This window comes from Protomyctophum bolini (genome assembly GCF_963924005.1).
Source record: "Protomyctophum bolini genome assembly, chromosome: 14".
Classification (NCBI taxonomy): Eukaryota; Metazoa; Chordata; class Actinopteri; order Myctophiformes; family Myctophidae; genus Protomyctophum; species Protomyctophum bolini.
In genome coordinates this window covers 19,415,462-19,431,403 of record NC_137875.1, presented here as the reverse complement: position 1 = coordinate 19,431,403, position 15,942 = coordinate 19,415,462, and the positions used below count along the sequence as shown (strand labels likewise).

The 15,942-nt window shown below is 43.9% G+C and overlaps 1 protein-coding gene across 5 annotated transcripts in view; it reads right to left on the bottom strand.

The window, feature by feature from the left end:
• LOC308327868 (actin-binding LIM protein 1-like) overlaps positions 1-15,942 on the bottom strand; it is an 84,352-nt gene that overhangs the window by 50,031 nt on the left and 18,379 nt on the right. For all 5 annotated transcript variants that reach the window (XR_013965226.1, XM_080781442.1, XM_080781441.1 and 2 more), the window contains exon 2: positions 4,256-4,390. Coding sequence is in view for 4 of the 5 variants with exons in the window: in XM_080781442.1 (XP_080637568.1) it covers positions 4,256-4,390 (135 nt within the window). In the remaining variant the exon portion in view is untranslated. The remainder of the gene's footprint in view (positions 1-4,255; positions 4,391-15,942) is intronic.

Here is a 15,942-nt window from a genome sequence, read left to right as displayed (position 1 = left end):
GTCACACTTCGCCAATAAAAGTCTATGTAGAAAAGCCGCCATTGGACTGAAGCCCCATGAAGTGAACAGAGTTGTCACAACTCTCATCTAAACGGCGCTGCTGTATATGACACCTGCTCTGTCCAATGGTTCGGTTTGTGAGACAAGACACACAGACAGAGCGAACCTCTTATACCAGTGGTCCGGGGACCGCCAGTGGTCCCTGAGGGGGTTCCAGGTGGTCCCCAGCTAAACTGAGAGTTGGTAACCTCAAAGGGGCAAACCACTCACCAAAGAGTACATCTTTGTGATGTCCCTAATCACATGACCCCAGGTTCTAGACCTCCAGTTCTAGGCTAAATAGAAGGTGGGGACTTTTTGTTTAATTATATCCACACACAACATCTAGGTATATTAATGACATAGTTCAATGTTGAAAATTTGTGGTTTGCCCCTTTAGCCCTTGAGAGTTTAACATGAAACCAAATGGACCCTCGTTTTACTCTCAAGAGTTAAATTATTGTTAAACATCTGCATTACTTAACTTACAAGAAATGTACACAATTAGAGAATGTAGAAGAATTGTTATTTCGATCAACATTTGCCTGTTATATCTCTCCGATAACAAAATATTCTAAGTTGTGGGTCTGAGATGCTAAATTTCATCAAACGGTGGTCCGTGGTGGCTCAAATGCTGAATACAAAGGGTTGAAAACCACTGTCTTAAACACAGCTAAACTCCAGCAGAGCCATGCTGTAAAAAAAGTGTTCCACCATATTAATTGCAAAGCTTCAAATGGTGTCAAATAAACAAACATACAGGATCGTACTACAACACATACAAATGAACAGTGGGTTATTCCTGTCTACGCTGCATAGGTCAATGATTTCATTCTTCTAAAAAAAGTTTGTACTTTAGTTTGTAGCTAATTGAGCTATTTGTTTGTCTACATTTCTAAAAGAATAACTATAATAAGTGCTCCTTGGAGCACAGGTCGCAACCAAATATGAATAAAATGGGACAGATCTGTCTTGATCACGTAACTATAAACATAATGTGTACCAGTGCGTTTGGACAAAATATGTACACCAGTTTGAAAATGTTTTTTTAATGAATGAATAGTTGTAGAAAAGAAAAACGTGTCTATAACACATGGACGGATGGCTATGATATTGTGTTGTTTGAAATGACGGTATACTTCTTATGTAATGAGTCGTCGTGCTCCATCCTGGGGATGAATGAACGTGTGTGTGTTTGGGGGGGGGGGGGGGGGGGGGTGTGGGGGTGGTAGAGGAATCAGATTTAATTGCATTAGGGCTCAGGGATGATGAGATTAGTTTTAACCTAATAGAGTTGACGGCTTGCTGCAGTGGAACTATGCTGGCGTGGAACTGTTTGGCAGTGGTGGGAAAAGTACTCACATTTTTTACTTAAGTGGAAGTATCAATACTATAGAAATACTCGTTACAAGTAAAAGTCTGGCATTCAAAATGTACTTGAGTGAAAGTACAAAAGTATTGGCATTGCAACATGTACTTAAGTGACAAAAGTAGAATGTACTCGTTACTTTTCACCACTGCTGTTTGGCTATTGCCACCTGAGCTAATATCAGTCCTCTCAGCAACAATTATTACATGTGGCATGAACATGTTTATCTGGAAAATGCATGATGAGAAAGCATGAGCCAAGCATAACTTAGCACGATGATAAATTATGCACAAGACCACATCTTGCAGGTCTATGTATACATTTCATGCAAAGGGTGTTTGTCCTCTCGGCTTATGGGGTTAGTGTCCAGTGTAAGGATGCGTGAATGTCTATGTTGACTATAGTGACATCTGTTAACAAGACAGAGATTTCAACAAAACAAGGCCCCTGGCCATGACAATATCCTATTGGTTGTCAGACTATTGGTTGTCGGACTATTGGTTGTCGGACTATTGGTTGTCGGACTATTGGCTCATCATGCACCTGTGCATGTGCTACACCGTAGTCTTTACTGCACTGTGCTCTGTGCTGATGTTACACTAACACTAAAAACGAATGTACAAATTCCAATCTGGCTCATACCATCTCATTCCACTGACACATGCCTACTCTATTTGAACGACATCAAACATGAGGTGGACGACGCAACCGTCTTGGATAGTCTGGTCTCAGACAAGGACAAATTGCAGGTCGAAAAGAGAAGAATTTGTATGAGAGAATGGTTCAGACTCACTCAGACCTCAAAGATAAGCTGCCAACGGACCTGCATGTATTTCACATTAATCATGAAAAGAAAAATTCTGATCAATTAAAAATGACGTGATCAGTACAGTTATAATTTAAACTAATGCAGTCAACACTCAACAGCACTGGGAACAAGCGATGAACTTTGCTTTTCCAACTAAGATCTAAATGAGAATCTGGCAGGGGATATGTTCATTTTTTAAAGGTTTCATTCTACATTAACTCTTTTCTGTTAATTGTGATTGCACTTTTAGGTTCAGCTGGTTGTATGTTGTTTGTATTGACCCGGACAGGGGATGGTGTCGCACCGATACCAGTATAAAGGTGACACTTTGTTTACAGCATATACAACGAACGTTGGCCGAAACGCGTTTGTTGTTGTGTTGCTTGCAGCATACCTTACTAAAAATGAAACAATAAAGGACTATTCCGTGTGTGCTGGTATTCTCCTTCTTCAAGTGACTTCCTGACCGCGCACCCGGTAAAATGTTCAAAGAGATTGAGACAAGTTTGAGTCGTGCCTGCTTCCTTTTTTTCAAACACAAAAGGTTGCAATGGCATGTCCATCCACTCGCCCCGGGAGATAATTAGGTTCTAATCTCTGCATGTGGTGCTTATGTTATTCTGGACCTCTGGCAACTTTAGCTATCTATATAACAGTCCAGTCACAGATTAACTGCAAGGACCTCAGCCAAACAGGTTCAGAGAGTCAGCCTGCTCGGCTGTTCGTGTGCGGCTAAAGGCCCCATCATGCCAGAATGCAGGAAATCCATCGGGAAACATAGACAAACAAAAAGACAGAAGGATTTGTACCGTCAAATAGTTTTGTCTGGTGACATCCATGTCTACATTGCAGTCTGGATGCCATACTAATTGGATAAATCCAGCACTTATCCCTAGTTGATCACACATAGACAGGAATGGGAATGGCAAGGCCACACTGTGTCCTTTACAGACTGGTTGGTAGCTTGTCACATGCTTCCAAATCTGTTCTATGCTGCTGCATCACACTCCCCCTAAGGGTCCCCTGATCCCACTTTGACATCCAGTGCTTTATTTAATCTCATAATGTGTAACATTCATGTTAGTAGTGCTTGTCAGTGACACCGCAAGTAACTGTTATCATTACATTGTTTGTCTACTCTACAGTATACCCGGAGTGGGCAACTTTGATGATGGAGAGGGCCACTACATTTCCGCACTCCAGGGGGCCATATTTCATATAATATCGTTGCTGTCAGGAGGAAACCACCTAACTCCATTTTTGAGGGTTTCTTTTGTTGCATAAATCAGTGCTATTGAACACCCTTTACGTCTGTGTGTTGGTTAAAAACATATTGAACCGGCCTGGGCCATGGCGGCGCGCGCATGTGCGTGCATGTATGTGTGAGAGAGACTTGGGGGTCGGCGGCCCACCTGCCTAATAATAACATTCATTTGGTGCCCATCCCTATATAATTTGGTGTTCATATATTCGAACTGGTAAGGACTAGTAGACTGTAAAAAAGAAGGGATCTGTCAGGTACCCATTGGTTTCCACAGACCCGTTTTGAAGCCACTTTTTGCAAATGGAAACGAATGCTATTGGCGGGAAGGGCAGCGGGGCGGGTCTTCACTTGGTAGAACCAGTAGAAGCCCTAGAAGGGCAGCGGGTGGGTCTTCACTCGGTAGAACCAGTAGAAGTCTTAGAACGCACACTCCACTTTATCATAACTTTTAAATATTGCTCGTTTCCATTGTGATCCATTGCGCTCAATACATCGTCAGTGTAGAGTCTACACTGGCGCAACAACACAGGTGCTGTCTGCAAACAAACTCTGTGCAATTATGTGGTCTACTGTATGTACTGTACTAAGCAGTACTAGCTACCGATGCTCTGCATCAGACTTTTATTTTGCATTTTCCGACCCATTTCAGCACCCATGTGAAAAGCATTCAACGCCCCTGACAATTATAATATATATAAATATATAATATGCAATATAGAAATAAATGAATGCATGACCGATCTCCATTCTGCAAATGTAAGCACGTCGTACGTACCTTTACAGGTGAAGCACTTAAGGTGGAAGTGCTTGTTCTGCACCCGCAGAACCTCCCCCTTACATGGCTCTCCACACTTGTAGCACTGAATCAGGGGCTTCTCTGTAGAGTGGTGTGTATCCTGTGCATGTGCCACTGCAATAGATGAGAAACAAGCTACATCACATTGAGGTAGAATGGCATAAAATGATGGGGTGGGGTGCATACTTAGTTTAGACTAGTCATTGGTTAGACATGGGTTAAGGTTAGGTTTAGGGTGAGGGTTTGAGACGGGTTGTAGTTGTAGGACTAATGACTGGTCTAACCAATGACTAGTCTAAACAAGCAATATTACACGAGAGGGTGTGGTTTAACGTGATTATTGCCACGACAGTGATGCGGTCAGGAACGAGACGTAGTCGAGTTCCGCAAGCATCCACATTGGTTACATCTGTAACCAATGTGGAAAAAGCTTCACGAGAAACGATGAATTGAAACTACACCAGAGAACTGATATAAGAAAGAAACGAGACATGACGGAACTTCACGGAAGAAGCAAATAAACAATACAATACAACTGTAACCAATGTGGAAAAAGCTTCCCGAGAAATGAGAAATTGAAAGAGCAACAGAGAATTCATAGAAGAAATATATGAACGGAGGAAGGAAAGAAAATATACAACTCGTAAGCATTGTATACTTAATGCTGTAAAGCCACCACCACGTGGGGTCATGTGTCAGTCAGAGCGGGCCTCCCTCACTTCACACAAGTGTGATTTCAATTTAATTGTGGTGACCTGGACAATGTAGTAGACTGGACTCCAAGCAGAGGTCCCCTCAAACTGTTTTGGCCGTGTACCACCTGTTACCTCCTGACCTAGCTGACACCCCCCCAACACTACAAGTCTTGTTGTATTTGGCCGAAAAATATTTTTGAAAAACGATTTGTTTTGGGGGCTTTTTATGCCTTCATCGATAGCGAACAGTAGATATACAGGAATGGGGGAGAGATATGGATAGTGACACGTGGCTAAAGCCGTCGGGCTCGGGAGTCGGACCTGCGGCACGCCGTCCATGCAGCTGACTTGTACCCTAACCGTCCGGGCCAATTTTTTATATGATTATGGCACAGAGACATGCAGCTGCTATACATTTCATTACAACAGTGGTTTACCGGATTTTGCCGTTTGTGTAAAAGAACACTATAGAACCGCCATTATGTCACACACCCCCTGGAAGGCGTTCGCACACCACAAGGGGTGCACGCACCACAGTTTGGGAACCCCTGGACTAGAGAATGTTGACAAGAGGGATATTGTGTTTCGCAGCTATTCTCCGTGACTCACTAGTCAGGACACCCAGCTTGAAACTGGTACAGTGCCGGACAAACCGGGACACCTGGTCACCATAGACATAGGAGCAAAATGGCTGCCATCATGTGCCATCATGCTTGATTCCGATGACATGATATATTCAGTCTACCTTCTTGATGCATGCTAGTATCTGCAGAAAGATTTAAAATATGGCCTGGCTTGAAGAAGCATCTTAAATGATAAGAGACCTCATAGGCTGTCGTTATTATTTTTGACCTGCAGGTGACAGGGCAGCTTGTGTGGCCATTTATAGCTTTTCTGAAACCAGCAGATTCATACACACACACAACTTGTGAGGACATGAACATTTTAGGACAGATAATAGTATGATTGCCACACACACACACACACACACACACACACAATCAAAAGGAGCCTTGTGCTGTCTCCACTGTGCAGTGGATCATTAGACAGCAGGGTCTAAAAAAAGACAGACGGAAGATCCAGAAATAGCACACCATGACCAATCGATGATGATCAACAAAAGAATGAGACATTACTCTGGATTATCGATGACTTGGCTCATCTTATGCACACAGTAAATTCTCTGGTGTTCATTTAAGTCCATTTCAACTGCAAGGGCCACTCTCAAAGTATATTTTATTGTGTTCCTTCTACTGCTGCAGTTGAAAGGGATTTCTCGGTGTTGAATTATTTAACACATTCCCCGCTTGACTTATTTAATTAATTAACGCATATTGCCATCGGCCGTTGAATAAACCTTGTTTGAAGCGCCATTCCGGGTGCCGATTTGAAGAGAAAAGCCATTGAAAGCAGCACATACTGTAGAATGCACGTAGATGCGCGCACACTTATTTTTTCTAAAAAGTGTACAGTATTTGTTAAAATTATGTTTTTATATGTAGGCAGTGGGCACGCCCACCAGTTCATTAAGTATGCCTGGTTTGCCTGGTGGGTGGTGATGGGTGGTGATCCACCTGAACTGAAGCCGCACCCACAGCTGTAGTTGTATGATAAAGGGTGAGGGGTTAGGGGAGGGGCTGATAATGTGATGTCACTATATTACTGTTCATTTCATTTGTCCGTTTGACTGTCAAGGGTTCAGCCTCCAGGAAGAAACCCTAAATACAAAATGAATACACCATTGCACATAAAAACGACTCCAGGGTGTCTAATGAAGTGCTGTCACCTCATAGACACATGAAAAAAACTGGAAAAATACAAAAATTGTGGCACTCCCTCTTTAAAGACTGGGTCTGCAGAAATCTTTAAACATTGGTTGGTTTGAACAAGCATCTTAATGTTTATGAGACTCCATAAGCTGTCATTAACTATATATTTTGCCCTGCGGGCGACATGGCAGCTTGTAAGGCCTTTTATAGCAAGGCGTTAGGGCAGCAGTGGTGTACGCGCAGACAGCCAGCCAGCATCAGTATGTATTGTAGTGTACACTACTCTACTGCAGTGTTGTTTTTGGGAGTAAAATATTCTATATTAGTTTAGTCATAGTCTTTGGAATGTAACAGAATTAGTTTTAGTCATATTTTAGTCATCTGAAATGTTTTAGTGTTAGTCTAGTTTTAGTCGACTAAATATCATAAGATTTTAGTTGACTAAATCTACAGTTTATGTAGTCGACTAAAATGTATTTTGGCGGGCGTTAATGTCGTCGTAATGACTAGTTTTACAGCGTCACCCTGCGACACGTTGTGAGCTTGTACATTGGCTATTTGCAACCAAGCATGCAACCAAGTGTAAAATGACTTGTGTCTTTTACTTACACTGGATCTCTTGTCCACTAGTCCCTTGCAAACATTTAAGTCTAGTTTTTATTTGTTGACTAAATTGTCAATATATTTAGTCTTAGTTTTAGTCATAATAGCTTACCGCTAGTTTTAATTTAGTTTCCATTTAGTTTTGGTCAGTGAAAAAAGGTAGTCGACGAACATTTTTCCTCATAGTAAAAATCAACACAGAAAAGTGCTCTGCACCGCTGGCAGACAAAGCGGATTTCCCTCTCATTCACAAAGAAAGAATATATACATTTTTAAGTATTTCTTTCAAATCATTAATTTATGTCTGCATATGCATAAATTAAACACGATACATTCTTAACCCATTCTGAGCGGGAACCCCTTTTGGTGTTTTAAGCATAATGTTATACTTTAGCTATTGAAAAATAGCAGATCTACAAGCTCGTAGCGTTACTCGATTTTTTTTAAATCGTGAAAATGTGGCACAAATCTTTGTTCGCTCTGAACTTTCACAGTGAAAGTTTTTAACTCGAATCCTTGCTTCAGGGGGGGTCCCTGGAACAACATATTTTCAGATGGGGGTCGGCAGTCACATCACATATATTTTTGGGGGTCCTTGACATGAAATGACTGACATAGAAACATGGGTTTTTTAGCTCAGGTCTAAATGGGTTAACTATAGGTGATTGCAGGAGATATAATCTCGCTGGGGACAAAATGGCATGAGATATTTTAGTCAGAATGTATACGTATATTATATAACAAGACTATGAATAAGTAAGCATGTGGTGTACACAAAGCGTCCCTCAACAGAGTGCACGTAGCTGTGAAATGTACAGCGGTAGGTACAGTAGGGCTCCTTGGAGCTCTGGGGAGCTCTCATTCAGTGTGTGGCTGTGATAGTTGTGCTGACTGAGCGATCTGTCCTGCCCCATCACCAGAACATCTGTCCTGCCCCATCACCAGAACATCTGTCCTGCCACATCACCAGAACATCTGTCCTACCCCATCACCAGAACATCTGTCCTACCCCATCACCAGAACATCTGTCCTACCCCATCACCAGAACATCTGTCCTGCCACATCACCAGAACATCTGTCCTGCCACATCACCAGAACATCTGTCCTACCCCATCACCAGAACATCTGTCCTGCCACATCACCAGAACATCTGTCCTGCCACATCACCAGAACATCTGTCCTGCCCCATCACCAGAACATCTGTCCTGCCCCATCACCAGAACATCTGTCCTGCCACATCACCAGAACATCTGTCCTGCCACATCACCAGAACATCTGTCCTGCCACATCACCAGAACAACTGTCCTGCCCCATCACCAGAACACACACACACACACACACACACACACACACACACACACACACACACACACACACACACACACACACACACACACACACACACACACACACACACACACACACACACACACACACACACACACACACACAATACCTATACAGTATGTTGTACAGTATATAATGTAATCATGGCGCTGAGGGAACAATAAACCTCAGAGCAGGGATGGCTGGTCTCTACCGTATATCCCAACCACCCAAACCTCCTCCAATTTAAGGGAAGTCCCCTCGCTGTGTTAGCAATAATAAAGGCTGTGGACTGGAGGACACCCAGGGGGGAACTGAAGGAGGCCTGTCTGAATCCCCTGAGGACACATTTCTCCGTTACACGTGCTACTTCCAGCCTTGTTAAATAAAACAATAGAGTGTGCTATCGACAGATAGTGCGTGTGTGCGTGTGTGTGTGTGTGTGTGTGCGCGTGTGTGTGTGTGTGTGTGTGGGGGGGGGGGGGATTGCTGAGGAAGTGGTTTCGTTTCCCATCTCGAACCCTCAGGAATGCACACACAGACTATTGCGACGGATTGAAAATTATCCGGGGGTGAATGAGACATGCATGGAAGACTCTATAAGGCAACATTTTAAAATGTTCATTATACCATTTTGGGCGGGAACCCCTTTTGGTGTTTTAACTAAGCATTATGTTATACTTTAGCTATTGAAAAATAGAAGATCTACAAGCTCGTAGCGCAAAAATCGTAAAAATGTGGCACAGATCTTTGAATATATATTCTTTCAGAGCCAACGTTTTTTTTGTTTTTGACGTCAGGCCTAAATGGGTTATACTTTAAGTAACATGTCACATGTCAGACTAGGGGGTTTTCTTCTGAACCCATTCCAAGCTTTAGTTTTGCATGAAAAACACTCCTTTTGGGCTAAATTAGGCCATATAGCCACGTGCCGAAATGTGATGACCTCATCACATGTGTGATGACGGCTATGGCCGTCTTTAGCCCAAGGAGTGTTTTTCATGCAAAACGAATGCTTGGAAAGAATTCAGAATCATGAAATCTCCCTAGTTTGACACGTCACATGCTAATTAAAGCATAATGAAAATTTCAAAACTTTCAACCCCTGAATATACAAAGATCCACTAATTATTTAATTTACAATTTTTAACATGTTATTTGGATGACCCTATAGGATCATAAAAATAAACCTTGAACAATTACTATTGCAATTTATTTTGGGTCACACCCCTTTTTAGTTTAGATTGACTGCCGTGTTTTTCATTCAAAACAGTGAGTGGGCAGTAGCCACTGTGTTTGTTACTGTGTAGATGGATGGTTTCCAGCACAGGCCCCTGTGTGAACTGTGTGTTCATGTCTGAGAGGTCTATTCTATACTGATAAGATACACTTAGCAGTAGCAGTCAGCTCCCCCCAGCGCCTGCCTGGGGCCACAGATGTGTCCTGCAACCTAGCACCCCCCCCCCACCCCCCCGCCTGCCGCCCGCACACACACACACGCCCGCACACGCACACACACACACGTCTGAGCTCCATATCCAAGCCACCCGATCTAGCTCCCCTGGGATGAGAGATGCTGAGGGGGTCTGGGCCAGAATGAATATCAAAGGAACTTTATGCTATACTAAATAATATGCTCAACGAGGGGTGTGTGTGTGTGTGTGTGTGTGTGTGTGTGTGTGTGTGTGTGTGTGAGAGAGAGCAGGGCGCGTAGGGCTCTTCATCACAAAGACATAACAAGAAGCCCTTAACCCTCCCCCTCATGAATATTTATGGCCCTATTCAGATGCCCCCGCCCATCTACGCCCTTCGCTCTGCCCCGGCAGCACCAGCGTCCCAGACAAAGCACTTCAAACACGGCCACAAATTGTGCACGGCAGGATGGGAGGGAACCCTATCTGCCTCCACCAGCCCCCCCCCAAACCCCTGAGAGCCAGGGGGGGGCTTATCTATTCCTTTGGGGGATCCTGACTGGGAATAATGATCTAGGGCTAAATGGTTGAACGTCACACGCTGGAGCTTCCCCATCGTGATCAGGTAGTGCGCGATGATAACACAACCCCCTGTGAATTGGGGGGGGGGGTAGATTAGCCACTCAGCTGGCAATGTTGGCTTCATGAACCAGTGAGGCCACTGTGTTTGTATAAAGTGAAGCCAGTGAAAGCCATGGGCTCTCTGCCTCTGAATGACACCCCAATGCACACAGTTTGGACACTGCATGGCGCCCCAAAGCCCTGTGTCTTATTTCCTGTGACAATCAACAAGAGAACACACATTCACACGCAACAGAAAGAGAGAGAGAGAGAGAGAGAGAGAGAGAGAAAGAAAGAGGAGGAGAGAAGGGATGTAACTTGACTGACACGGAACATGCACACGTACTTTCACGCCACTGCAATATTAATTTAACTCCGAGAGCGTATAAATGGAACCGTATGGTTCGGACTGAATTGAACAATCCGGATTTTACCGTGTGTGATTCTGGATACACATGCGGCGGGTGTTGTTTTTAGTCTGTGTTTATATAGAGCACCATCCCCCCCCCCCCCCCCCCCCCCCCAAGCTAACCATTTATCTCATCCGTATATTCTGGTCCCGAGTCTGTGCCAGCTGTACAAAGAGTGTCTATATGAGACGCCACGTGTGCGTGCGCGTCAAAGTCTGAAGTATTTGTTCGTCTTGTATAGAAAGAGACGGGCGAGCTGCAAAGATGAGCCGCCGCCACCACCACTGCAGATACTGTATCTGCAGCACGCTGCGAAATCATGGGAGGCGGGCAGAGGCACATCCTAACACGGTAGCACCTTCCACAGTGGGCCCCGGCGGCGATAAACAACAGAAATGAGTCCAGAGAGCCGGGGTTTGATGCTGGGAGGGTCTGCGCTTTCCTGGTACGAGACTGAGATGTGCACACGTGACGTGCACGTGACGATGATTATCTGACTTTGCAGACCCAGAGTCAGCAGAGGTACTGCAATAAACACAGACTGCTGTGCAGCAAGCAGACACAGTGAGAGAGTTAGCAGGGACTCATTCTCACAGAGAAGACACAGGGTAATAGGGAGAGAGAGAGAGAGAGCGTGAGAATGAATAATGTAGCAGTAAGATTTATTATTCCTGCTATTTCTGTACCTGTGATGGTGGTAAATTGCAAGTGGATCAAGGTGAACAGAGCAGACTGTTTCAGGCATACAGCACATACAGGCAGCCCCTATAAATTGCAAAAAAGAAATCAAGTGTATTCTTAGCTTTTGGAAATAGGGCGTCTGCATGCATGCTGATAAAGATGCTGAACACTGCACCCTTAGATTATGAGTCATCATTTTGGCCAGCTGAGTACCATGCCATAGGGGTATATAACCCCAGCTGGTATCGGACCGGTCACATGGTATAGTCCCTGGAGTACAAACAGTGATGTAATTTCAGTCAGGACAACTCAAGAATGGATGGAATATATATTTATTGAATATAAAATGAGCAATATATCCATTATGGTTTGGCGATGAATTGGATCTGCTTTTTAGGTACTGGGATCAAGCGCATCAGTCCCAACCATAGGGACTCTGAATCCCCCGTACCTAAACAGCAGATCCAAAACGACAGGTGGTAGCTGGGGTGGAGGAGGGTGAGCAGCAAAAGTTTAAGCAGACAGCAGCGCAGCAGTATCAGTGTGCAGCAGCAAGTAAGCAACCAAGCAAGATTGAGCAGTGCAATAGCCGGTATGAAAATGGAATGAGTGTGTGATTGGATGAAGTGAGTCATTCCTGACTCAGTGACTTCATGGCTCTGCGCATGTCTGTGACAGGCGCAATGCTAATTTCTCTAGAAAGGCTGATTTGGTTGTAGAAAGGTACTATGAAATACAACACATTCAGATCTAGAAGCTCACAACAATATAATGGCATGCCGAAATAGGGACACCAGATTGAAAGTGCAGGGATAGACATTATAAATGGCCCGATTGCCCGGAAGTACTATAGACCCTCGGGGCCAGCAGAACACACCTTCCACTTGCCCACTTGGTAATGCCATTTAAAGAAAGAAAACCCTAACACCTAGTTCACATTATTTTCCTGTGGCACTGGTGTTTTATAATGATTCTGTGAAATGGTCTGGTTCATTTATGCTACAACATGCGTTCTGTGAGCCCATCATTATGAGGGTAAATTCTTGAGTGTTATTTGTCGATTCAAATATGTTCCTGGGCCAGTAGCTACAATTTTCGGACCAGTGATCTTGAAATGTCACTGGCCCAGAGGACCAGCGACAAATTTCCCTTAATGTCTACCCCCGAACGTGGCTGGAACACAAGACAAACCCAGGGGCCAGCTAGCTAAAGGGCATGATGGAAGACAGAAGCTTAAATTTTCCAAACTGATGGGGGCTCAGAACCCGACTCAAGACAATATTCCTACAGCACGATCCTAAAACGATTTTGTATGCTATGTTGATGAATTGAATACATATAGGACCACAATGGAAACAAGTCCCCAGGACTTCCTTGTTTGTGTTTTAACCTTTTAACCTTATGTTCCGTTCACACTGGCGGCAACCAGTGATACAAAGCTGATACAGGCTCCCATTAATTTTCAATGGAAGCCAGCAGTTTGCAGCTGCTCTAAAAACAGTTAACAAAGCAAGAAAAGGTTACACTGGTTTTAACTTCAGCTACAAAGATACAAAGCTACACATATGTTGTGTAGCACTAGCTTTCTATCTTTTGTATGTGCCAGTGTGAACACAGCAAGCATCGCTGTGGCACGTGCAGTTTAAATTTCTGACTAATTAAGTATTCATTCAATCAATCAATTAATTAAAACTGAACGAGGGCTGATGGGCCAAGAGAGTGAACAGTCAAGGAATGGCATGAAAGTGTTTCTAGTGGTACACTAAATTCATACATGGGCAACTGGGCTGGCCCTCTGGAGTGAGTGTGGAACTATATAGTGGCCCTCTCCATCGTCAAAGTTGCCCACCGCTGCACTACAGTACAGTAACAGTAATATGAGTTTGCAGCCACAATAGATTATGGCTGTTCTGCAGACACAGGGTTTGATGTCTAAAGCATTTTTATGTGCGGCCATCGCAAGAAACATGCAATGTCAACAACAGAACACTCGAGTCAGCGAGTCAGCCATGCCATGAGCCACTGGCATGTTTAAGAGAAATCAGAAACCTGCCAATTTGTTAACAGACAGACAGCATTTTGAATAATGTGTAGAACATGTGGCAACATAATGGCACCACATACAACTTATGAATAATTTCTAGAACAAGACTGTGTGTTGCTTGATAGTTATGAGTCATACTGGAAAGGATATGGTTGAGCTCCCGACCACAATGCCCTAGTAAATAACTGGAATGTTAATTCCACTAAACATTTAAATGTCCACGGACATGCACATGGCATAGCCCACACAACTGCAGGACCACTATTATAAGTTATTGTGTTTTTTAAAGGCACTATGAATGAGGCCAGAGCTAACAACAATGGAGTACACCTTTTATATGGTTGCTATGGTAACGCTGCAGACAGAGAGAGAGGAGAGTGAAAGAGTATATATCCAAGGCAGTGCTGCGCTGTATGAATCTCCTCAATAGTGCTCCACTTCCCCCCCCCCCCCGCCGCCCCAACCATCTTCATGTTAAAATGACATAAATGTATCCATTTGTAACCTCAAGAGAGTACAAATGTACAGCCTCTTATGTGCCAAACCAACATATTGAAAGACATGCTTACGAGCCTGAGAATCAGGGTAGGAGTCTGGTTTTCATGCTTGCATCTCTGACAACAGAGAATAATGTTTACGTTCCAGAAGAGTCCTTGGTGGAGACTCTGTGGATGCATCATGCTCTATCATACATGCATGCACAACCATGGTGTTTATCATACTTCAACTTCAAGATCTATTATCTATCAAAATGACACTCCGACATCCAATAGGAATATCAAACCAAACTTAGAATGAATCCTGCACCACACACACACACACACACACACACACACACACACACACACACTTTGACCAGCATGACCAGAGCCGTGTACCTTTTTCTTTGACCATGACCATTGGTATCCAGGTAAACGTGAGCAGATAGGGCTCTTCTGTGAAGCTCACCGGTATCCACAGAGCAACTAAATCCTTTTCAGAGACAAGAGCCGAAAATGATAGAGAGGGAACGGGAGGGAGAGAGAGAGAGAGAGAGAGAGAGAGAGAGAGAGATGTGCAGAGAAGCTCTCTTCCCGAAACCAACACAACAGCGTGGGGTATGTCTCCTCCCCGTTTGCCTCCCTCCCCATCCATCCCTCCCTCCCCCTTTCCACCTCCTCCCCTCCCCTCCCCTCCCCCTCCCCCTCCCAGCCCCTCCGTTATGTCAACCTCCTCCCCTCATTGCAGTAACCGGGTGGCTTCTGCTGCTGTTGCCGCCATGTGACCAAAATACAGAACCCCAATAGCCCCTACAAGGGGGCCTCTTTACAGTGTCAATATCGCACGCACACACACACACACACACACACACACACACACACACACACACACACACACACACACACACACACACACACACACACACACACACACACACACACACACACACACACACACACACACACACACACACACACACACACACACACACCAAGTATTATTTCTAGAGATAGACACAATTGTAATAGACACATGTAAGCTAAACAGGCCTTCGCACACACAAACAGAGATTAATCCCATCAATGAACTTGAAATGAGGAAATTAGATTGATCTTGGCTTGGCTGGGTTCTAAATATACAACTATGCCAAATACAATATCGATATATGAGAAAGATATTAAATCAATATAACATAATACACATCATGTTAGAAATACGGAGGCTATAGCTTCGGGTAGAGAAGCTGGTCATGCCTGGGAATCGGAGGGTTGCTGGTTCGATCCTCTGCTCACCTAGTCTATGTAGCAAAGTGTCCCTGAGCAAGACACTTCTAACCGCTGCCCCTGTGTGCTTATCTGAGACATCTGATAAGGCCAGTTGAAATGTTTGAAGATTTATCAAAACGTTTCGAAAATTGCCGATCTACAAGCTCAAAATGGGCAGTAATGGGACATGTTGTGGAGCTTGTAGATTGGCTATTTTCAAAGTATTAAATGGGTTTAAGTCATAGAGTTATTTATAATAGAGACATCACCGGATTTCTCCTCCCATCCACTTGCATTGAGTTACTCACGGTGACGTCTCTATTAATATATATTCTGAGGTTTAAGTGGTAAAAATGTTCC